We start from the raw sequence: 18,024 nt of genomic DNA, 5'->3' as shown, positions 1-18,024 counted from the left end.
TGTGCGCGTTGATTGACACCGGGGCGCATGTGTCCATTATGAGTGCTGCTCTTCGCCGTCGGCTCAAGAAAGTTCTGACGCCTGCCCCGAACCGAGTTGTACAAGTCGCCGACAGAGGGACTGTCGCTGTTGTTGGCATGTGTTCTGCCCGACTCACCATTGCTGAGAGACACCGTCGTTCTCTTCACAGTCATCGAGCATTGCCCTCACGAACTCATTTTCGGTCTGGATTTTCTCGCCCATCATTCTGCCCTCATTGACTGTTCCGCCGGCTCACTTCGCCTTGACTTGCCTCTCCTTGCCGACCCTGTGGACCCGCCTCCAAGCCATCTGAGCTGCATAGATTTTATTCGCCTACCACCTCACTCTGTGACCCACGTCGACTTGTTGTCCTCGCCAGCTGTACCTGACGGCAATTACGTGGCCGCACCAATTCCGGCCGTTATGCTTACACATGGTGTTACCGTGCCGCACACTGTGCTGAAAATTACTGGCAACCGCGCCTGCCTTCCACTTGTCATTTTTGCGCTAACCGCGCAAGTTCTGCCTCAGGGGATCTCCTTGGCTATAATTCGCACTTTGCAGGATGACGAGGTCGAGCCATTCACAGTGGAAGATCGTTACAGCTCAGCCCATACCGTGACGTCATCGCACGGTACTGATGTCGACATTAAGAAGACGGTCTCCTCTGACCTTACACCTGCTCAAGCTGAAGCTCTTTGCCGCGTTCTTGAAGGCTATCGCGACATTTTTGACTTTGACAACAGACCCTTAGGTCAAACGTCCGTCGTGACCCATCGCATAAATAGTGGCGATGCGAACCCTATTCACCGACGTCCATACCGTGTTTCTGCGTCAGAACGAGCTGTTATCCAACAGGAAGTCACAAAGATGCTTGCAAAGGACCTTATCGAGCCTTCCTGTAGTCCCTGGGCATCTCCCGTCATACTTGTCAAAAAGAAGGATGAAACGTGGCGCTTTTGTGTAGATTACCGCCACCTGAACAACATCACAAAAAAGGACGTCAGTGTGGCTACACTGAGGTGGAAGAAGACGACGTGTGTGCCGGTTTGATATAGCGTCGCCATTTTGGCCTCCGTGAGCTTACCTGTAAATAAATTGTAAATAGTATTCGGCTTCAGCTTCACGTAACAATATTATATGTTGGAAAAGATTTAGGCATCTGAAAAGTACTTTATCTTGTTCCTCACAAAATTTCAGTCTAGAAAAAACGTTGGAAGCAGCATTTGGTGCAGCAGTTTGGAAATGATACTTTTCCTAAAGCTCTTTTTTTTTTACAAAAGTGCAAACTGAGAAAATTCAGTTCAAAGATTTCAGAACATGGCATTTATTATTATGACCAGAAAAAATTAATCAAAGTGCCCTGCTGCACATGTCGGGCCCTCCTCTTCAACACGACGCTGCTCTGCGGCGATCGCTTCAAGGCGTCGTCTCCTTTTTTTTTTCAGCTTTAGAGCTATCCATCGCTCTTGCCTGCGTTTGTGAAATGGCTTGCTTCGTTGCTTCCTGAACGTGCTTATTCGTCTGGACTCCCCTGTTCAAGTTCCAGCTTGACGAGAACTCTCTTGATGCCACGTGCTCCTTCATTGAATTCTAGCACAGCCAGGGCTGCTGCAGTCTCCACTGTTATCAGTGATGCAAATTCCGTCTTTGGGCACCTTTTCCATACAAGAGCATTGAAGGACTCGTTTGCATTCTGTGTCTGCATCCTTGAACATCGCGCAAGAAGCTCTGGTTTACTAAACCTGTTGTAGAAAGTCACCAGCTCTTTGGCAACGTCTCTGCTGAAAGCTGGACGATGGGATCTTGGCACTGATGGCACATCCGCTGCAACTACGGCTCTGTGCCGATTGTAGTGACACCAAGAGTCCCCACCAAATGGGCAAGCGTCATGTCGTGGGACTTCATCTGATGAGTAGGAGTGAAAAAGCATCACAAATACTCCTCATTGCATTTTTTTTTAGATCTGGAGCATTGTCTTTCAGGGCAGATGCATAGTAGGCAGTGAGTTTTTTTACAACACTTTGTGCCAGCTTCCCCTTGCCTCCTAGACCTTTCGTCGTTTTCTTTAGTTTCTCAATTTCTCTAAAAAGCTCAAAAAACAAACTTCCTAACGTGGGCATTCACTTTGCGTTGCGTTTCTTGCCCACTATGCGGCCGCATCTGGAAAAACAGCGTTCAGAGTCGCATTCGACGGGAAATGCGCGCCCCCAACTTGTGAAAAAAATTCATTTTCTTCCTTTCTACTGCGCAGATAACTACCAAACTTGGTGAGAAGATTCTTTAATAAACAAGCAATGCAGAACAACTCAGAATAAAAAACACGTTTCTTTCACCGAAATCTCTATTTTAGCCACGCATTCCCCCTTAAGAACGAAGATCTAAAAACATTGCCATGCTTGCTATCAGGGCCGCTATTCTGTACGCGTTCGAAAAGCCGACGTTCGGTTCGGCTCACGCTATTGTCCAAGGCCACGCCGATATCGCGGCCTAGGTCAATCTAGGCCAATCGCTGGCGTTTCGAGCGCATACAAGATATAGACCCTGGTCAAATCTGTAGTTTGGAAACGTTTTTAGGAACTTAGTGAGATTAGTAGCACGCACATAAGTTTCCACCTGGCGGCTAGTGTTGTCCAGATGCATGAAGTGGCAACAAAATGTGGATACTTGAACTGATAATGTCAGGTAGCCATAAGTACTAGCAGGAGCCCCCTGACAGCACCTTTGTCTGACTTTTGATATGCTTCACTGCACGATTAATATGCTTCAGCACAATACAGTCTGCACGCTTAGCCGCACAGCATAGCTGTACCGTGGCGAAGCTGACTTAGACTCGACAACAGCAATTTTTAGTGGTCAAATATTTCTAATAGTAGAAGTGTCTGTAAACAGCATCGACGTCGAGAATGATGAGGATAATGGCAGCTGGCTAGCAACAGGTCACTGCCCAGGAATCGAAGTGGGCGTATGGCTCAGATCACCTGCAGCCAGCACAAGGGCCAGGTGATTTATCCGCTAAGGAATGACCGTCAGCTAAGGCCTTCTGCTCAGTAAAAATATGCTCTTGTTTTGTAGCTTATCGTGATCACTTATTTTGGACGCCACATGTCTTTCAAGTCGAATCGAATCCAGTCGACTTCCATGAATTCAATCCTGACAGGACTGATGCATACAAAAGGAAAAACGCTGAAGCACACCCGTCAATTCACATGGCAGTATACGTGCACAGTTTTCCCGCGCACTCACTATTAGAGGACGCATAATCTCAAGGGTCAGACATGTGCTGAAGCGAAAGGCTACCCAAAGCATTTACTCTACGAGGTCAGAACTCATCATGCTAGCATTGTGACACCAAATGTCCACGGTCATCAAGTGAGACTTGTTCATGTTTGCCTGCACATGCATAACCCTATGCATGTCAATTTAAATACTACTACTAGTAAGCGAATGTTTACAGCAATTTATACAGCTGATACAACTACGAACTTTACTTCATGTAGTTGTCTAATGCTTTGCTATCGCTATCAATGCTTTGTCTTTCGAGCGAAATCTAAACTTTTTTTTTCTCCCTGCTTTTCTTAAAGGGCCCCTCCTCACCAGGTTACATAGAAAATTTCAGTTATATGCAGGAAGTTTTTATGTGCCCTTTAGGGAGCGTTCTACTGCAAGTATTTTTCAAATTGCTTCATTAATAGACAGTTTTAGTTTAGCTTACGCAACTATTGCGTACGCTAAGCAGCGCACATTTTTTACAGTTTTAGTTGGCCTGCGAGATTTTCGGATGTCAGAGGCCATATTCTGTCGTTGCGGCTATCTCCTGACTGTAGCGATAGGTAGCACTGACTTCACGAAAGTTTCTTTCGTTAGGCTTCGACTCGTTCGAAACGAGAAACAATCTCAAAAACACCACAAAAGTTATCCACAAAGTTATCCATAATACTCTGTCGACGAAGCGGCCTGAGACTAAGCGAAAGCCGTTCACACAGTCATTTGGCTACGAACAAAGTGCATTTTACAAAAGCAACGCGAAATTCAACGCGAAAAGCGAAAGCGGGCAGCAGGGACCGCCGCCATGTTTCACACAAACTCCACAAACCACGCAAAGACGCTAGCGCTAAATCTGAGAAACGGCGTGCGTACGCTATACACTATGGGTTGTTTAGCGTTCTACGCATGCGCAGTGACGACCAGCTATTTTATAGCGTACGCAATGGTATAGTGTACGCTAAACTAAAACTGTCTAATGGCAGAGAGAAATATTTCAGTGCCACAAACCCATGATCTCAGGATGCGAGCTTCACCGTTAACATCGACTCTCTCCACTTGCCCAATCTAGCCTCCGCAAGCGAAATTCTTCCACCTATTCTGCCATAATGGAACTCGAGAATCACCGGACGCATATGTCACGGGCCCCACCTTTTTTTCCCTGGCTTTCTTGCTGCACAGCGCACTTCCGTTGTCAGTGTCGCGTGCGAGCTGTTGTGTTTGTATTATTTCGTGTAGCGCACTATTTTTTGCGCTGTGCACGAGGACACCTGACTAACGGTATAAGTCAGTGCTACATGAACACTGAGGCAGATGCGAATGGATCACAGAGCATTATTGCACATTGGAACATGGTAGAAAATGACACCATTTTATTGCCTGCGTGCGACTGAACGACATTGGAACAAACAAACGAAACTAAAGTACATCTCTCTTGCTACGGAACGAAGTAAAACAAAAACACGCAGTCATTTGGTTTGTGCGTTTGGTTATTTCTCTAAACTTTAATTTGTCTATTGAAGCAACAGGCTACACAAATAACAGATGTTGCCTTGAATAATTATTGAAGTCGCATGTCACTATGAGCAACATCACAGCACAAACATGTATGTAAGTGTGCATTCACATCTACATCACTTCTCTGGCTGGGCACGCGGCGCCCTCGAAGGGCAAATGCAGTTTGGTTTGAAATTTCAGCTTTTCCGGCAGCGCGTAATGATGTAATACTTAGCAGACACAATCGTGAGCACGCATTGTATGCACTGCGCTTGTCAGCTCAAAATGGCCAGAGGTGGTGAGGGGCCCTTTAAGCCGGATGGGAAAGAAGAGTGCATGTTGCACTGCTTGTTCCAGTTCGGTCTCAGCTCGCCGCGAGTCTGCCCTCACAATTTTTTCTGCCCGCGACATTACAGTAGCTAGCGATCCATTGAACCTTCACCTGTGGCTCAGGTTTGCCTGAAACGTCTACCACAGGTACGAGAAATTTTGTTGGCATTATCTGTAGCGCGGTTCTGGGAGTTTGACCTTATTCTGCCACTCAAACACACTTGTACGTGACATGGTGTTATCGCCGTACACTTGCCAAAAAATTAAGAAGCACTTCTGATGGAGGTTTTCTTATCTGAACCAGAAATTTCATAGAAGTTCTTTTCCTATTCAAATACATAGGGTTTTGCCAGGACTAACAAAGCAGTTCAAATTACCTATCACTTTGAATTAAGAGATTTCAAGTTATTGAAATTTCACTGTAATCAAAATAAAAAATGACTAGAAATCGGTCATAAGTGGAATGCAGGGATCAACCTTTACAGACCCATCTGGTAGTGTATTGTGTATAAGCTTGCAAACCATATTCAATATCAGTTGCCTTATGAGTGCAAGTGTGGCATGGAGCAAGTCATGACTAAACGAAGTCTGGCTGAAAAGCAATGGGATTGGTGTCACCAACAATTTCTTTCCGTGCCAAACGACAGACTATGCAATGTCTCCTTCACTGTAACCACCTCCAGTGCAACACCCTTTTCCATCCTTCACTGCCAGGCCTCCATGCTCTGCTGCAAATATTCTTCTGGTATGTTCTGCAGCTCTGTCATTAAGACCCTCTTGACAGCCTCCCAGCCTTCAAGATGGGTTCCCTTGATAATTCCCTCAAGCTTGAGGAATAAATGAAGTCAAGGGGGCACAATCAAGGAAATCGGGAGGTTGTTCTATGACGGCACTGTTCCTCTTGCCCAGAAACTGCTGGATGCTGAGGCTGTTGTGGCTTGGTGCACTGTCTTGGTGCAGGAGCGACGATTTGTCTCACCACAACTACAGTTTATTTTCCCGTACTGAGCAAAGCAAACACCACAAAATATCTTTGTAAACTTTCAGATTTATCGTCTGGCCCTGTGGCAAAAGCTCGCTATGGACAATGCCTTTGACAATGAAAAACATGATCTGCATCACTTTCACTTTTTACTTGGACTGCCTTGCCTTTTTTGGCCTCGGCAACAACGGAGACTTCCACTGACAGCAGTGGCGCTTGGCAGTAATAAAATGTATCCATGTCTCATCACTAGTAATGACCCGACAAAGCAAATCTGGTTCAGTAACGTGCGATATTCAGATACACACTCATGCGGAACTCCTACTGATCTAAATTCAGCAGCCGTCGTACCATCTTTTTCACAGGCTTTTTTGCATGCACAAAGCTTCAGTGATTATCTTCCAAACATCGTTCTTCCACAGGTTCAACTGGCTGGCGATCATTCAAACAGTCAACTGACAATCAGTACACAACACCTGCCTTACAAACTCGACGTTCTATCATTCCTGCTTATTAAAGGCCTCCCGCTGCTTGAGTCATCTTCCGCTTCTTTGCACCGCTCTTTGAACTTATTCTGCCACTCAACATTTATGTACATAACATGGTGTTATCGCTGTACACTTGCCGAAATATTTGGAGCGCTTCTGATGGAGGTTTTTCTTCGCTGAACCAGAAAATTTCAGGTTGATTTGTTCATTCATGCTCATGGTTCATTCCTTAATTCTCACAGCTGAATGGCTTGCTAAGACAACAATGCAAAAAAAAACATATTTTAGAACAGTTAATAGCTGCAGAAAGCGGAGCTTACAGTTATATACAACCATGACTTGACTAAATAATTAGCATATCCCTATTTTGCCTATAGCCTACATACTAGACCCAGTTCCGTTACTTTCCAAACAGACCTCGTATATTAAATTGTGCATGAAGCAATACTTAATATGCAAATGTGCAAGCATGCATTTCATATGTAGCCATCACACAATTATAAGCAAAACTAATGCACTCACCATGAGAGCAATGCCTCTGTTTGTGAGAATGTAACGGGCATGGATAAGGCCATAGAGCATCTCCGCAGCCTGCTCTATCAAATCACTCTGATTGGGGTTGTCATCCAGCTCATCATCTGGAGCATATGAGTAAGAAACAGCATGTCACACACTCTCCCAAATTACCATAGCATTAATAAGGTTGTGCACTATTGTTTAAATACTGAACTATTTGCTCTAGATATTTTTTTTTATTACAGTGGTGGGGCACCAGAAATCCACCCCTTGGCCTTGGAAGAAAGGTCAATGCATCAACTATAGACCCTTTTTCGTGGAGTAGTTTGCTTCAAAGGAACAAAAATGGCGCTACCAGCGGCACGCCGGGGATTGCCTCAGGTGAAAGCGTGCATAAGTGCGTTATTGCGAAACCATTATTGCTTCTACCCTGCTAGTGTCCAAACAGCTGTCAGAAATACAACTGAGGAATTGCTAATGCTTGTGCTCCATTCACATTGGAAAAATGGAGAACAGTAGAGGGAAAGACCTGTGCACTAGTTGGCTGCAAAAAATAGTGATAGGCATATTAAAGGGACACTAAAGGCAAATATAAAGTCAAGCTAAATTAATATATTGATGCTCAAGAATGTCTAAGGCATCAGTATTATCGCGAACAAAGTTTTAGTAATCGAGAAATTGAGGTAACAACTTGTGGCCCACCCAGGACATTCAAGTACTAGCCTGATGACAAAGGCACTCCTCATTATAATTCTGTCACTGTTTTTTATAAACAATGTCTCCTAATAAAAAGTTCATTGTACAGTCGAATCTTGATAATTCGAACTCAAAGGGGCCCGAAAATTTGTTAGAATGAAAAGAAGGACTTGTTCTTGAAGTATTCACAAACGCTGCTAGTCGTGAAATATCGTGGCATGCAAGCACAAAGCGAGCAAGGACCTTGAAACTACCCACACTGGCCAACGCTCGCTCCCCGATAACGGCAGAAAATGAAAGTTCAAGGAACGGGCTAAACTGGCCCCGCCGCCGGCGCAGAGGCGCATGCGTGTGCAGATTGTCAAAGGTGAGGGACTTACGAGGGAATTGAGAAGGAGGGCGAAGTGAGCGTGAACAAAACGAAAAAAACTTTTTTTCATTGTGAACAAGGAACCCGTATGGGAGCCAAAACGTCTTGGTTTCTTTTCTTTTAATGTTTTTGGTCGGCGTGCGTTTTACCCTTGACTATGAGCAATCCCAATCAGACAAGTTTTCATCAAGCTCTTGATTTCATTAATAAGCCCTTGTGGGTTGAAGGGTGGCATTCAACATGAGAGGGCGTCTTTCCTGGGTATTCTGACTCTCCTTATTCTCAAACAAGCCTCAGCTCCAACTTCCTCAACTCTGCGAAGTGGTAAAGCAATGCCACTCCTCTACCAAAGCAACCAGGCTGCAATAGTAAGAAATAAGGGTATTTTCTAAAGATCTACATTTAAAGAATACATGTCAGAGTAATGTAATGTAATAAACTTGTGAAAAACAGTTTTCTGAATAGTACAGCAAATGTTTACTATGTTACGCTGACAACATAAAAAGAAGAAAAAAATTCTTAACTATACAAAATGATTCTACAGTGCATTTAAATGTTCAAGCTCATAATGGACATGAGCTACAAACAATTTTTTTCTGCCTGGTATGAACAGTCTCATTCTAGTAGGTACCACAAATATTGGGAAAATCGTCACGTCCTGCTAGGCTAGCAGCAGCAAACCTCCAGCATATGCCATAGAGGCACTGAAAATAATGTATAATATTGGCAACATCTTTAAGACATCTCAGTCGGCACAGGAAATCAGCCAGTCATCAACAGGGAGAAAAAGAAACTCGCTGTCGAACAGCTGACAATAGTGCCGGCTGGTTTTAGAAGTCTCCATCGTCCGAATTACAAAAGAAAATCTTGGCAGACTCATTTTTGTTTTCAGACTGATTGCTACTAGTATATAATCCAAGTAACCATTTGAGGTCGCAGTAGAATCACAAGATTGACATCATTCTTGTGAGAGCTTGGCTACTGGACTGTCTGCTATCTTCCTAGTCCCTGGGTATGCACCTCTGTGCACTCATTTAAAATTGCTTCCACAGGCAAAAAAAATTTGACTATGGACAGCAAATGAAAGTATACTATTTAGAATGTGTTCTAGATGGCCCAGCAAGTTTATAAGAGTGTCAAAAGCCTTGAAATTGAGCCCGGCACTCATGGGTTGCCTGTTGGTGTCATTATCATCATCAGCAGCAGCAGCAACATCAGCCTGGCTACGCCCACTGCAGGGCAAAGGCCTCTCCCATACTTCTCCAACTACCCACCCCGGTCATGTGCTAATTGTGGCCATGTTGTCCCTCCAAACTTCTTAATCTCATCCACCCACCTAACTTTCTGCCGGCCCCTGCTACACTTCCTTTCTCTTGGAATCAAGTCCGTAACCATTAATGACCATCAGTCATCTTTCCTCCTCATTACAAGCCCTGCCCATGCCCATTTATTATTCTTGATTTGCACTAAGATGTCATTAGCTTGCATTTGTGCCCTCAACCAATCTGCTCTCTTCTTATCCCCTTAACGTTACACCCATCATTCTCCTTTACATAGCTCATTGTGTCATCCTCAATTTAAGTAGAACCCTTTTCGTAAGCCTCCAGGTTTCTGCCCCGTAGGTGAGTACTGGTAAGACACAGCTGTTATACACTTTTCTTTTGAGGGATAATCGCAACCTGTTGTTCATGATCTGAGAATGCCTGCCAAACGCACCCCAGCCCACTCTCCTGATTATTTCAGTCTCATGATCCAGATCTGCGGTCACTACCTGCCCTAAGTAGATGCATTCCCTTACCACTTCCAGTGCCTCGTTACCTATCCTAAACTGCTGTTCTCTTCCGAGACTGTTAAACATTAGTTTTCTGCAGATTAATTTTCAGACCCACCCTTCTGCTTTGCCTGTCTAGGTCAGTGAGCATGCTTTGCAATTGGTCCCCTGAGTTACTAAGCAGAGCAATATCATCAGCGAATCGTAAGTTACTAAGGTATTCTCCATAAACTCTTATCCCCAATTCTTCCCAATCCAGGTCTCTGAATACCTCCTGTAAACACGCTGTGAATAGCATTGAAGAGATCGTATCTCCCTGCCTGACGCCCTTCTTTATTGGGATTTTGTTGCTTTCTTTATGGAGAACTACGGTGGCTATGGAGCCGCTATAGATATCTTTCGGTATTTTTACATACGGCTCGTCAACACCCTGATTCCGTAACGCCTGCATGACTGCTGAGGTTTCGACTGAATCAAACGCTTTCTCGTAATCAATGAAAGCTATATATGAGGGTTGGTTATAGTCTGCACATTTCTCTATCACCTGGTTGATAGTATAAATATGGTCTATTGTTGAGTAGCCTTTACGAAATCCTGCCTGGTCCTTTGGTTGACAGAAGTCTAAGGTGTTCCTGATTCTATTTGCGATTAACTTAGCAAATACTTTGTAGGCAACGGAAAGTAAGCTGATCGGTCTTTAATTTCTCAAGTCTTTGGCGTCCCCTTGCTGGCGTTCTTTCAAAATTCCAGTACGCTCGAAGTCATGAGGCATTGCGTATAGAGGGTGGCCAGTTTTTCTAGAACAATCTGCCCACCATCCTTCAAGAAATCTGCTGTAACCTGATCCTCCCCAGCTGCCTTGCCCCATAGCTCCCAAGGCTTTCTTTACTTCTTCCGGTGTTACATGTGGGATGTCAAATTCCTCTAGACTATTCCCTCTTCCATTATCGTCGTGGCTGTCACTGGTACTGTATAAATCTGTATAGAACTTCCCAGCCACTTGAACTATCTTATCTATATTAGTAATGATATTGCCAGCTTTGTCTCTTAATGCATACATCTGATTCTTGCCTATTCCTAGTTTCTTTTTCACTGCTTTTAGGAATAGAGTTGCCTGTGGCTCACACTTAATGGCCGTTGCAAGCAATCGAAGGAGCATTGGAACACCTTTTCACGAAACTCAGCAACTCCCTTGAATGCGTGTAATGCCTTTTAAGAAATATATTCCACTAAAAATTTTTAAGGGACCTAATATGAATGGAGATATAATGAGAATGTTTATCTTCCTTGTTTTCCATTAACTCATCGGTTCCTCTCCACTGGGATGGCACGTGACAAAGGGGCCAGAGGGTGACAAAGAAGCAGTGACAGTTAGGGTAGGATGGGTTAACCATTTCCACATTTTTGTTTCTAAGAAAATTTTGAAAAGCTTCCCCTTCAGTGTTTTGCCTTACTGGTTTCCTAGAATTAGGGAATGTGCATGTCCAATGACTGGCATCTATAAGCCGTTACGCTATAAGGTTGCAAAAAGTAAGGATTTTTAAAGCCACAGTACATAGCTAGCAATCTATTATGCAAGATTCCAATGCTGGATGCAGTGGAATAATGCCTGGCTCACATGTTCAGGGCAGCACTGTCTACAGATCAAGAACATTTTCTTACTGTTTTAGTGCTCCTTCAACTAAAACAAATGAGTACTCGAATATGGTTTATGTGTAGCCTGAGATAGGATGTCCTGCAAGAAGAGAACAGCACAAGCACTAAGTCCAATGACATACCTGGCTCGAGGTCCAGAATCATGTCCAGTGCTTGCCTGTAGTGAGGAACCTGCTCACTGAGCCCAGTCAAGTTAAACTTGTCCTGAATGTAATCTTCATCAACCTGCAAGTGACGTCATATGCACACACAAAACAAACTAAAATGAGAATTTTTGAATTAGTCAAACATTGCTAGTCTATACAGCAGCAGTTCAGGACAAAAATCAAGTGTCCAAAATGAGTAACGAGATTATGAAGGAAGTAAGTGAAGAGAATGTACTTTTTATGAATAGAGTCAAAGAGCATGTTAGCAGTCACATGAGGCACTATATTTCCAAATTAGCACAGAAGAAAGCCACATAACTGCATGACACTCTGCTGTGAACTTTGGTACTAATGTTGAGGCTTCCCCGCATGATCCCAAGTTGGTGTACGTAAGTTAGCTGTCAGTAAGTGCACCCCGCTTTTTGTTTAAATATGCTTTACTTATGTTATATTTCTATTTGCACATTTTTCAATTCACATTGTTACGTAGGAAGACGGAGATGAAAAGCTATATACAAGTATATTTACAAGGAAATATGCCACACTTGGCCAAGAGGCAACAGCCCGTGCTAGCCTCCAATCGTCGTCGTCGTCTTCTCACTGCTCACCTCTTCGTCATTGCAAATACTGTTCCATAACACTACCCCCAGTGGCAAAAGCGCCGTCCCGGAGCGACTAAAGGCCGGACTCGGAAGCAGTGTAGTAGGCCTTGAGTCTACTGATGTGCAAGACATCACTAGATGCCAGAGTAGAGGACGAGGTTGAACTCACAGGAGCTATTTCGTACGTCAAAGGCGTCACCTGGCGCAGCACGCAGTAGGGCCCTGTGTATCGCGAAAGGAGCTTTTCTGAAAGTCCGACGTGACGAGAGGGCGATCACAGGAGCACGAGCGCACCAGGCGAAAACTGTACGCCACGGTGGCGGCCATTGTACTGATGCTGTTGAGTGGTTTGAGAGGCCGTCAGTCGAGCATGGGCAAGCTGGCGTGCATGGTCGGTGAGGGCTACGGCATCGCGCGCATACTCGCTTGTTGAGATCGCAGCAGGAGGAAGTGCCGTGTCAAGGGGCAAGGTCGGTTCGCGACCATACAGTAGATAAAATGGAGAAAATCCGGCGGTGTTGTGCCGGGAAGAATTATAAGCAAATGTGACGTAAGGAAGGGCAATGTCCCAGTCGTGGTGGTCCTTGGAAACGTACTTGGACAGCATATCGGTAAGAGTACGGTTTAACCGCTCTGTCAGGCCATTGGTTTGAGGATGGTATGAGGTAGTCAGCTTGTGTTGAGTGGAGCAGGAAAGTACAATGTCGGCGATAACTTTCGAGAGGAAGTTACGACCACGGTCAGTGAGCAGCTGTCGCGGGGCGCCATGAAGTAAGATAATGTCAAGCAAGAGAAAGTCCGCGACGTCAGTGGCGCAACTGGTAGGGAGAGCCCGCGTGATAGCGTATCGGGTGGCGTAATCAGTTGCGACGGCTACCCATTTGTTCCCAGAGGATGACGTGGGAAAGGGACCGAGGAGGTCTAATCCAACACGAAAGAACGGTTCCACAGGGACAGTGATCGGCTGGAGATGACCGGCAGGTAGCACCTGAGGTGTTTTCCGACGCTGGCAGGGATCACAGGCAGCAACATAGCGTCGGACGGAGCGAGCGAGACCAGGCCAATAAAAGCGGCGGCGGACGCGGTCGTACGTGCAGGTTACACCAAGATGTCCTGCAGTGGGTGCGTCATGCATCTCAAAGAGCACAGTCTGTCGTAGATGTTTTGGCACGACAAGAAGAAGATCAGACCTGTCAGGGAGGAGGTTCCTTCGGTACAGAATGCCGCCCTGGAGGACATATCGGCGAACGGATGCATCGGTAGGTGTAGAGCGCAGACGCTCGACGAGTGCTCGCAGCGATAGGTCTTGGTACTGCTCATCAGCGATGTTAGCGAAGGCAGACACAGAGAAAATGCCGTTGGCGGTACTACTGTCGGTGTCGTCAGGCTTATCTACCGGGTAGCGAGACAGGCAGTCGGCGTCCTTGTGTAGTCGGCCAGATTTGTAGGTGACAGTATACGAATATTCTTGGAGGCGCAAGGCCCAGCGACCAAGTCTTCCTGTAGGATCTTTCAGTGAGCATAACCAGCAAAGCGCGTGATGGTCTGTGACAACCGAAAAGGGTCTGCCATAAATGTCCATAAAAGTATGGGCGGAACTTCGCAACCGCATAAACTACGGCCAGACACTCACGCTCAGTGATGGAACAGTTGCGCTCCGAGGGTGAGAGGAGCCTGCTGGCGTAAGCGATAACACGGTCGTTGACGCACTGGCGTTATGCCAGTACGGCGCCAATTCCTTGACCGCTGGCATCAGTACGAACTTCGGTAGGCGCAGAAGGATCGAAATGGGCCAGAACGGGAGGCGTTGTGAGAAGGTCAATTAGATGCGAGAATGCAGAGGCCTCGTTATCGCTCCACTGGAAAGGGGCGTCTTTTTCAAAAGCTCGGTTAGTGGTCGTGCTATGGCCGCGAAATTTTTCACGAAACGGTGGAAGTACGAACAAAGGCCGATGAAGCTGCGCACATCCTTGACACACTTCGGAACAGGGAAGTGCGTAACAGCATGGATCTTGCCTGGGTCCTGTTGCACTCCGTTCGCGTCAACGAGATGCCCAAGGACGGTAATCTGGTGACGGCCGAATTGGCACTTGGATGCGTTGAGTTGCAGACCGGCTCGACGAAAAACGTCCAGGACTGCTGAGAGGCGGCTCAAGGTGCGTAGCAAACGTTGGGGAGAATACTATAACGTCGTCCAAGTAGCATAGGCACGTGGACCATCTGAAACCGTGAAGAAGGGAGTCCATCGTGCATTCAAAAGTGGCAGGAGCGTTACATAGACCGAACGGCATCACTTTGAATTGATAGAGACCGTCAGGTGTTACAAAAGCAGTCTTCTCGCGGTCGAGATCGTCCACAGCAATCTGCCAGTAGCCAGAGCGAAGGTCAAGAGAGGAGAAATAGCGAGCACCGTGGAGGCAGTCAAGAGCGTCATCAATCCAAGGTAGGGGATACACGTCCTTTTTGGTAACCCTGTTAAGGCGCCGATAATCTACACAAAAGCACCATGAGCCATCCTTCTTTTTTACCAGTACAACAGGTGACGCCCATGGACTACATGACGGTTCAATAATTTTCTTGGGAAGCATTTTGCGAACTTCGGCATGAATAACTTGACGCTCAGCCGGTGACACTCTATAAGAGCAGTGATGAACAGGAGGGGCATCGCCGGTATTAATGCGATGTTTAACAGCTGTAGTTTGGGCCAAAGGACGATCGTTAAAGTAAAAAATATCGTGGTAAGAAAACAGAACGCGGTAGAGCTCACGAGCGTGCTCGGATGGCATGTCGGGCACAATCATTTTCTACAAGTCGGCGATGGTACTAGTTGCCGACTGCGATGGTAGAGGAGGATCGGCTGAATTGTCGTCTACTGCAATAGATGCTACTGAGTGATCCTCGAATGAGCAAAGCTGGGCCAGAGACATCCCGCGTGGCAGCACTTGTGTCGTCAAGCCAAAATTGACCACTGCCAGGCAGACGCAATTCGCCGTAATAGATAAAACTGTATGAGGTACTGTGATCCCGTGTGTAAGTAGGACGTCTTGCATAGGAGCCGCGATGTGACCATCGGGCACTGGTGGGGATGAAACTAAGTCAACGTAAGTCAGTGCCGAAGGTGGCAAGTGAACAAAGTCGACGGAACTGAGGCGACTGGGGTGTGGTTCAGCGGGATCCAGAACAGGCAGGTCAAGGCAGAGAGTACTGGTGGAACAATCGATGAGAGCAGAATGTGCAGAGAGGAAGTCTAAGCCGAGGATGATGTCGTGGGGACAGTGGGCAATGACTGAATAGCACGATAGTGCAGCGATCGGCGAAGGAGAAGCGGGCGGCACACATACCAATTACGGGGCTGTTCCGCCATCGGCGACACGGACAACAGGCGTCGTGGCGGGCGTGATTATTTTTTTCAGGTGGTTAGGAAGGTCAGCGCTCATTACCGACAAATGTGCCCCAGTGTCTATAAGAGCAGATACAGAAACACCGTCGACTTGCACGTCAAGAAGGCTCAGATGAGTGGACAGTAGAGGATTTGGCGGCATAGGGAGCAATACAGCGTCACCTCGAGGCACTGCATCGTCTATTTTTCCGGCTGAGAGCGGCGTCTGAAGGGAGTCTGCGAAAAGGAGCGACGGGGGTGGGGAGAGCGAGATTGTCGTCGTTGGAGCGAAGGCGAACGAGAATAGAGGTGGTTTGGCGCAGCAGAATCAGTGGCGGCATTATTGGAGCATGCAGCATAGGGACGAGAAGGCCCACCTGAGGGGCGAGAGTAGGCAGTATAAGTAGACCGGGTCGGGGAACTCCAGCGACTGCGACAGTGCCGAGAAATGTGCCCGATTCGACGGCAGGGAAAATAAATGGGCTTGTCACCAGCAGTAAGATGGGTAATAAGATGCGGGACAAGGTGGAGTCGAAGAAGCCGGGTGGGTATCAGGGCGATGGGCCGAGCAGATGGTGTGAAGACCCATGTTTGCGAATTCCTGGCGGACAACTGCCTGGATCAGGGAAACAGTGACTGCAGGTGCGTTGGAGGAGCTGGAGTCGAAGGCAGCTGGATAGGCGGCCTCGATCTCACACCGGATGAACCTGGTAACATTGCCAGTGTTGTTGGGACGAGGAGCGTCGGCAAAGGAAGATGTCGCTGGGGTGTTGGGCAGACGGGCAAACTGCTGGTCGATACGTCGGCTTTAAGCGAGTTCCAGGCGGCGGCACTCTTTTATAACTGAATCTACCGTCGCCACATTGCTGAAAACGAGCAAGTTGAAGGTGTCATCAGCAATGCGTTTGAGGATGTGGGAAACCTTGTCGGACTCGGTCATATGTGCGTCAACTTTGCGGCACAGAGCCAAGACGTCCTGAATGTACGCGACGTAGGGCTCCGTTGACGTCTGCACACGGCTGGATAACGCCTTCTGTGAGGCAAGTTGGTGACCGTATGGGTTGCCGAACAAGTCTCGGAGCTTTTGCTTAAGCGAATCCCAACTGGTGAGCTCATCTTCGTGCGTCCGAAACCAAACTCAAGGTGTGCCACCAAGGTAAAAGACTACGTTGGCGAGCATGATAGTAGGGTCCCACCGGTTATTGCGGCTGATGTGTTCGTACAGGCTGATCCAGTCCTCGACGTCTTCCCCATCTTTGCCCAAGGATACGCCATGATCACGGGGAGCGGGGCCCTTTAAGAGGTGTCAATCTGGAACAACCAGATTTACCACCATGCAGTTTGTACCAGCCAACTTAGAATATGCAAAATAGTCTACCCTTATTGAAAGGGTTGACGACAGGGTTGATGCGATTTTTCCTCTAGTAAAACAAACTACTATAAAATCATTTAAAAAGTGGGAATTTCAAGCACTTACGATACACTGAATTTGTCCATTACATCTATCGATACATTACACCATGCCACGGCATTCCATGCTCGTAAATATTATCCAATAATAAAAGTATATCTACAGCACAAATGATTAGAACTATTATGAAATGAAGACAAATGGTAAAATACTCATGCCTACTACTTCGCAGTAAAACAAGAATATCATGGCAAGCGAAGAATGAAAGAAAGACTCCAGCAATACTGATTCCCTTAAAGGGACACTAAAGGCAAATAAGCCGGTGTGGATTGTTTAAATACCATTTCAGAAACCTTGCAACACTTGTTTCGTGCCAAGAAAAGACTTAGCTTACGAGAAAAATGCATCTGGAGGGTCTGAATACCATTATCACAATTCCAATCTCCCACCACCCAACCGGGGAGAGGTGACGTTGCATGCGCCATCGCCACCATTTGCTGCCATCAGTGAGCAAAACGGCGCCCGACAGATGGCGGTACCGTTCTTTTGCATGCACAACACGGAAACACGCAGCCATGGAGAAACTGAACCAAGACAGAAGGGGTGGATTCACCGCTGCAGCTGCTTTTTTTGGTCAAGTGGCATAGACTGCTTGGACATCCCGCGACATCACATTGAAGTGGAATTTTCTTCTACTTGCAGTTTGTATGAGTTTTGCAAGCCAGTAAAACCAGTGCAAACTACTGAAACGCGAAAGCGCGGGCGGCACAGAGTTGAGCAAAAATGAAACGCTCGGACCGCCCGCGTCGTTGCCAAGAGTTCATTTTTCTAAAAGATACAATGGGACAAGCAGCATTTTCTTTTGTCTTATAATGCAATGCAATGATGTTTTTAT

At 46.4% G+C, this 18,024-nt stretch overlaps 1 protein-coding gene across 1 annotated transcript in view; it reads right to left on the bottom strand.

Moving 5' to 3' along the window:
* CkIIbeta (casein kinase II subunit beta) overlaps positions 1-18,024 on the bottom strand; it is a 78,680-nt gene that overhangs the window by 43,658 nt on the left and 16,998 nt on the right. Inside the window, exons 3-4 of the mRNA XM_050195243.2 lie at positions 11,714-11,816; positions 7,105-7,220 (exon numbers count right to left, since the gene is read on the bottom strand). Coding sequence (XP_050051200.1) covers positions 7,105-7,220; positions 11,714-11,816 — 219 coding nt within the window. The remainder of the gene's footprint in view (positions 1-7,104; positions 7,221-11,713; positions 11,817-18,024) is intronic.

Source organism: Dermacentor andersoni, chromosome 1 (genome assembly GCF_023375885.2).
Source record: "Dermacentor andersoni chromosome 1, qqDerAnde1_hic_scaffold, whole genome shotgun sequence".
NCBI classification, from domain to species: domain Eukaryota; kingdom Metazoa; phylum Arthropoda; class Arachnida; order Ixodida; family Ixodidae; genus Dermacentor; species Dermacentor andersoni.
This window is presented reverse-complemented; position numbering and strand designations above follow the sequence as displayed.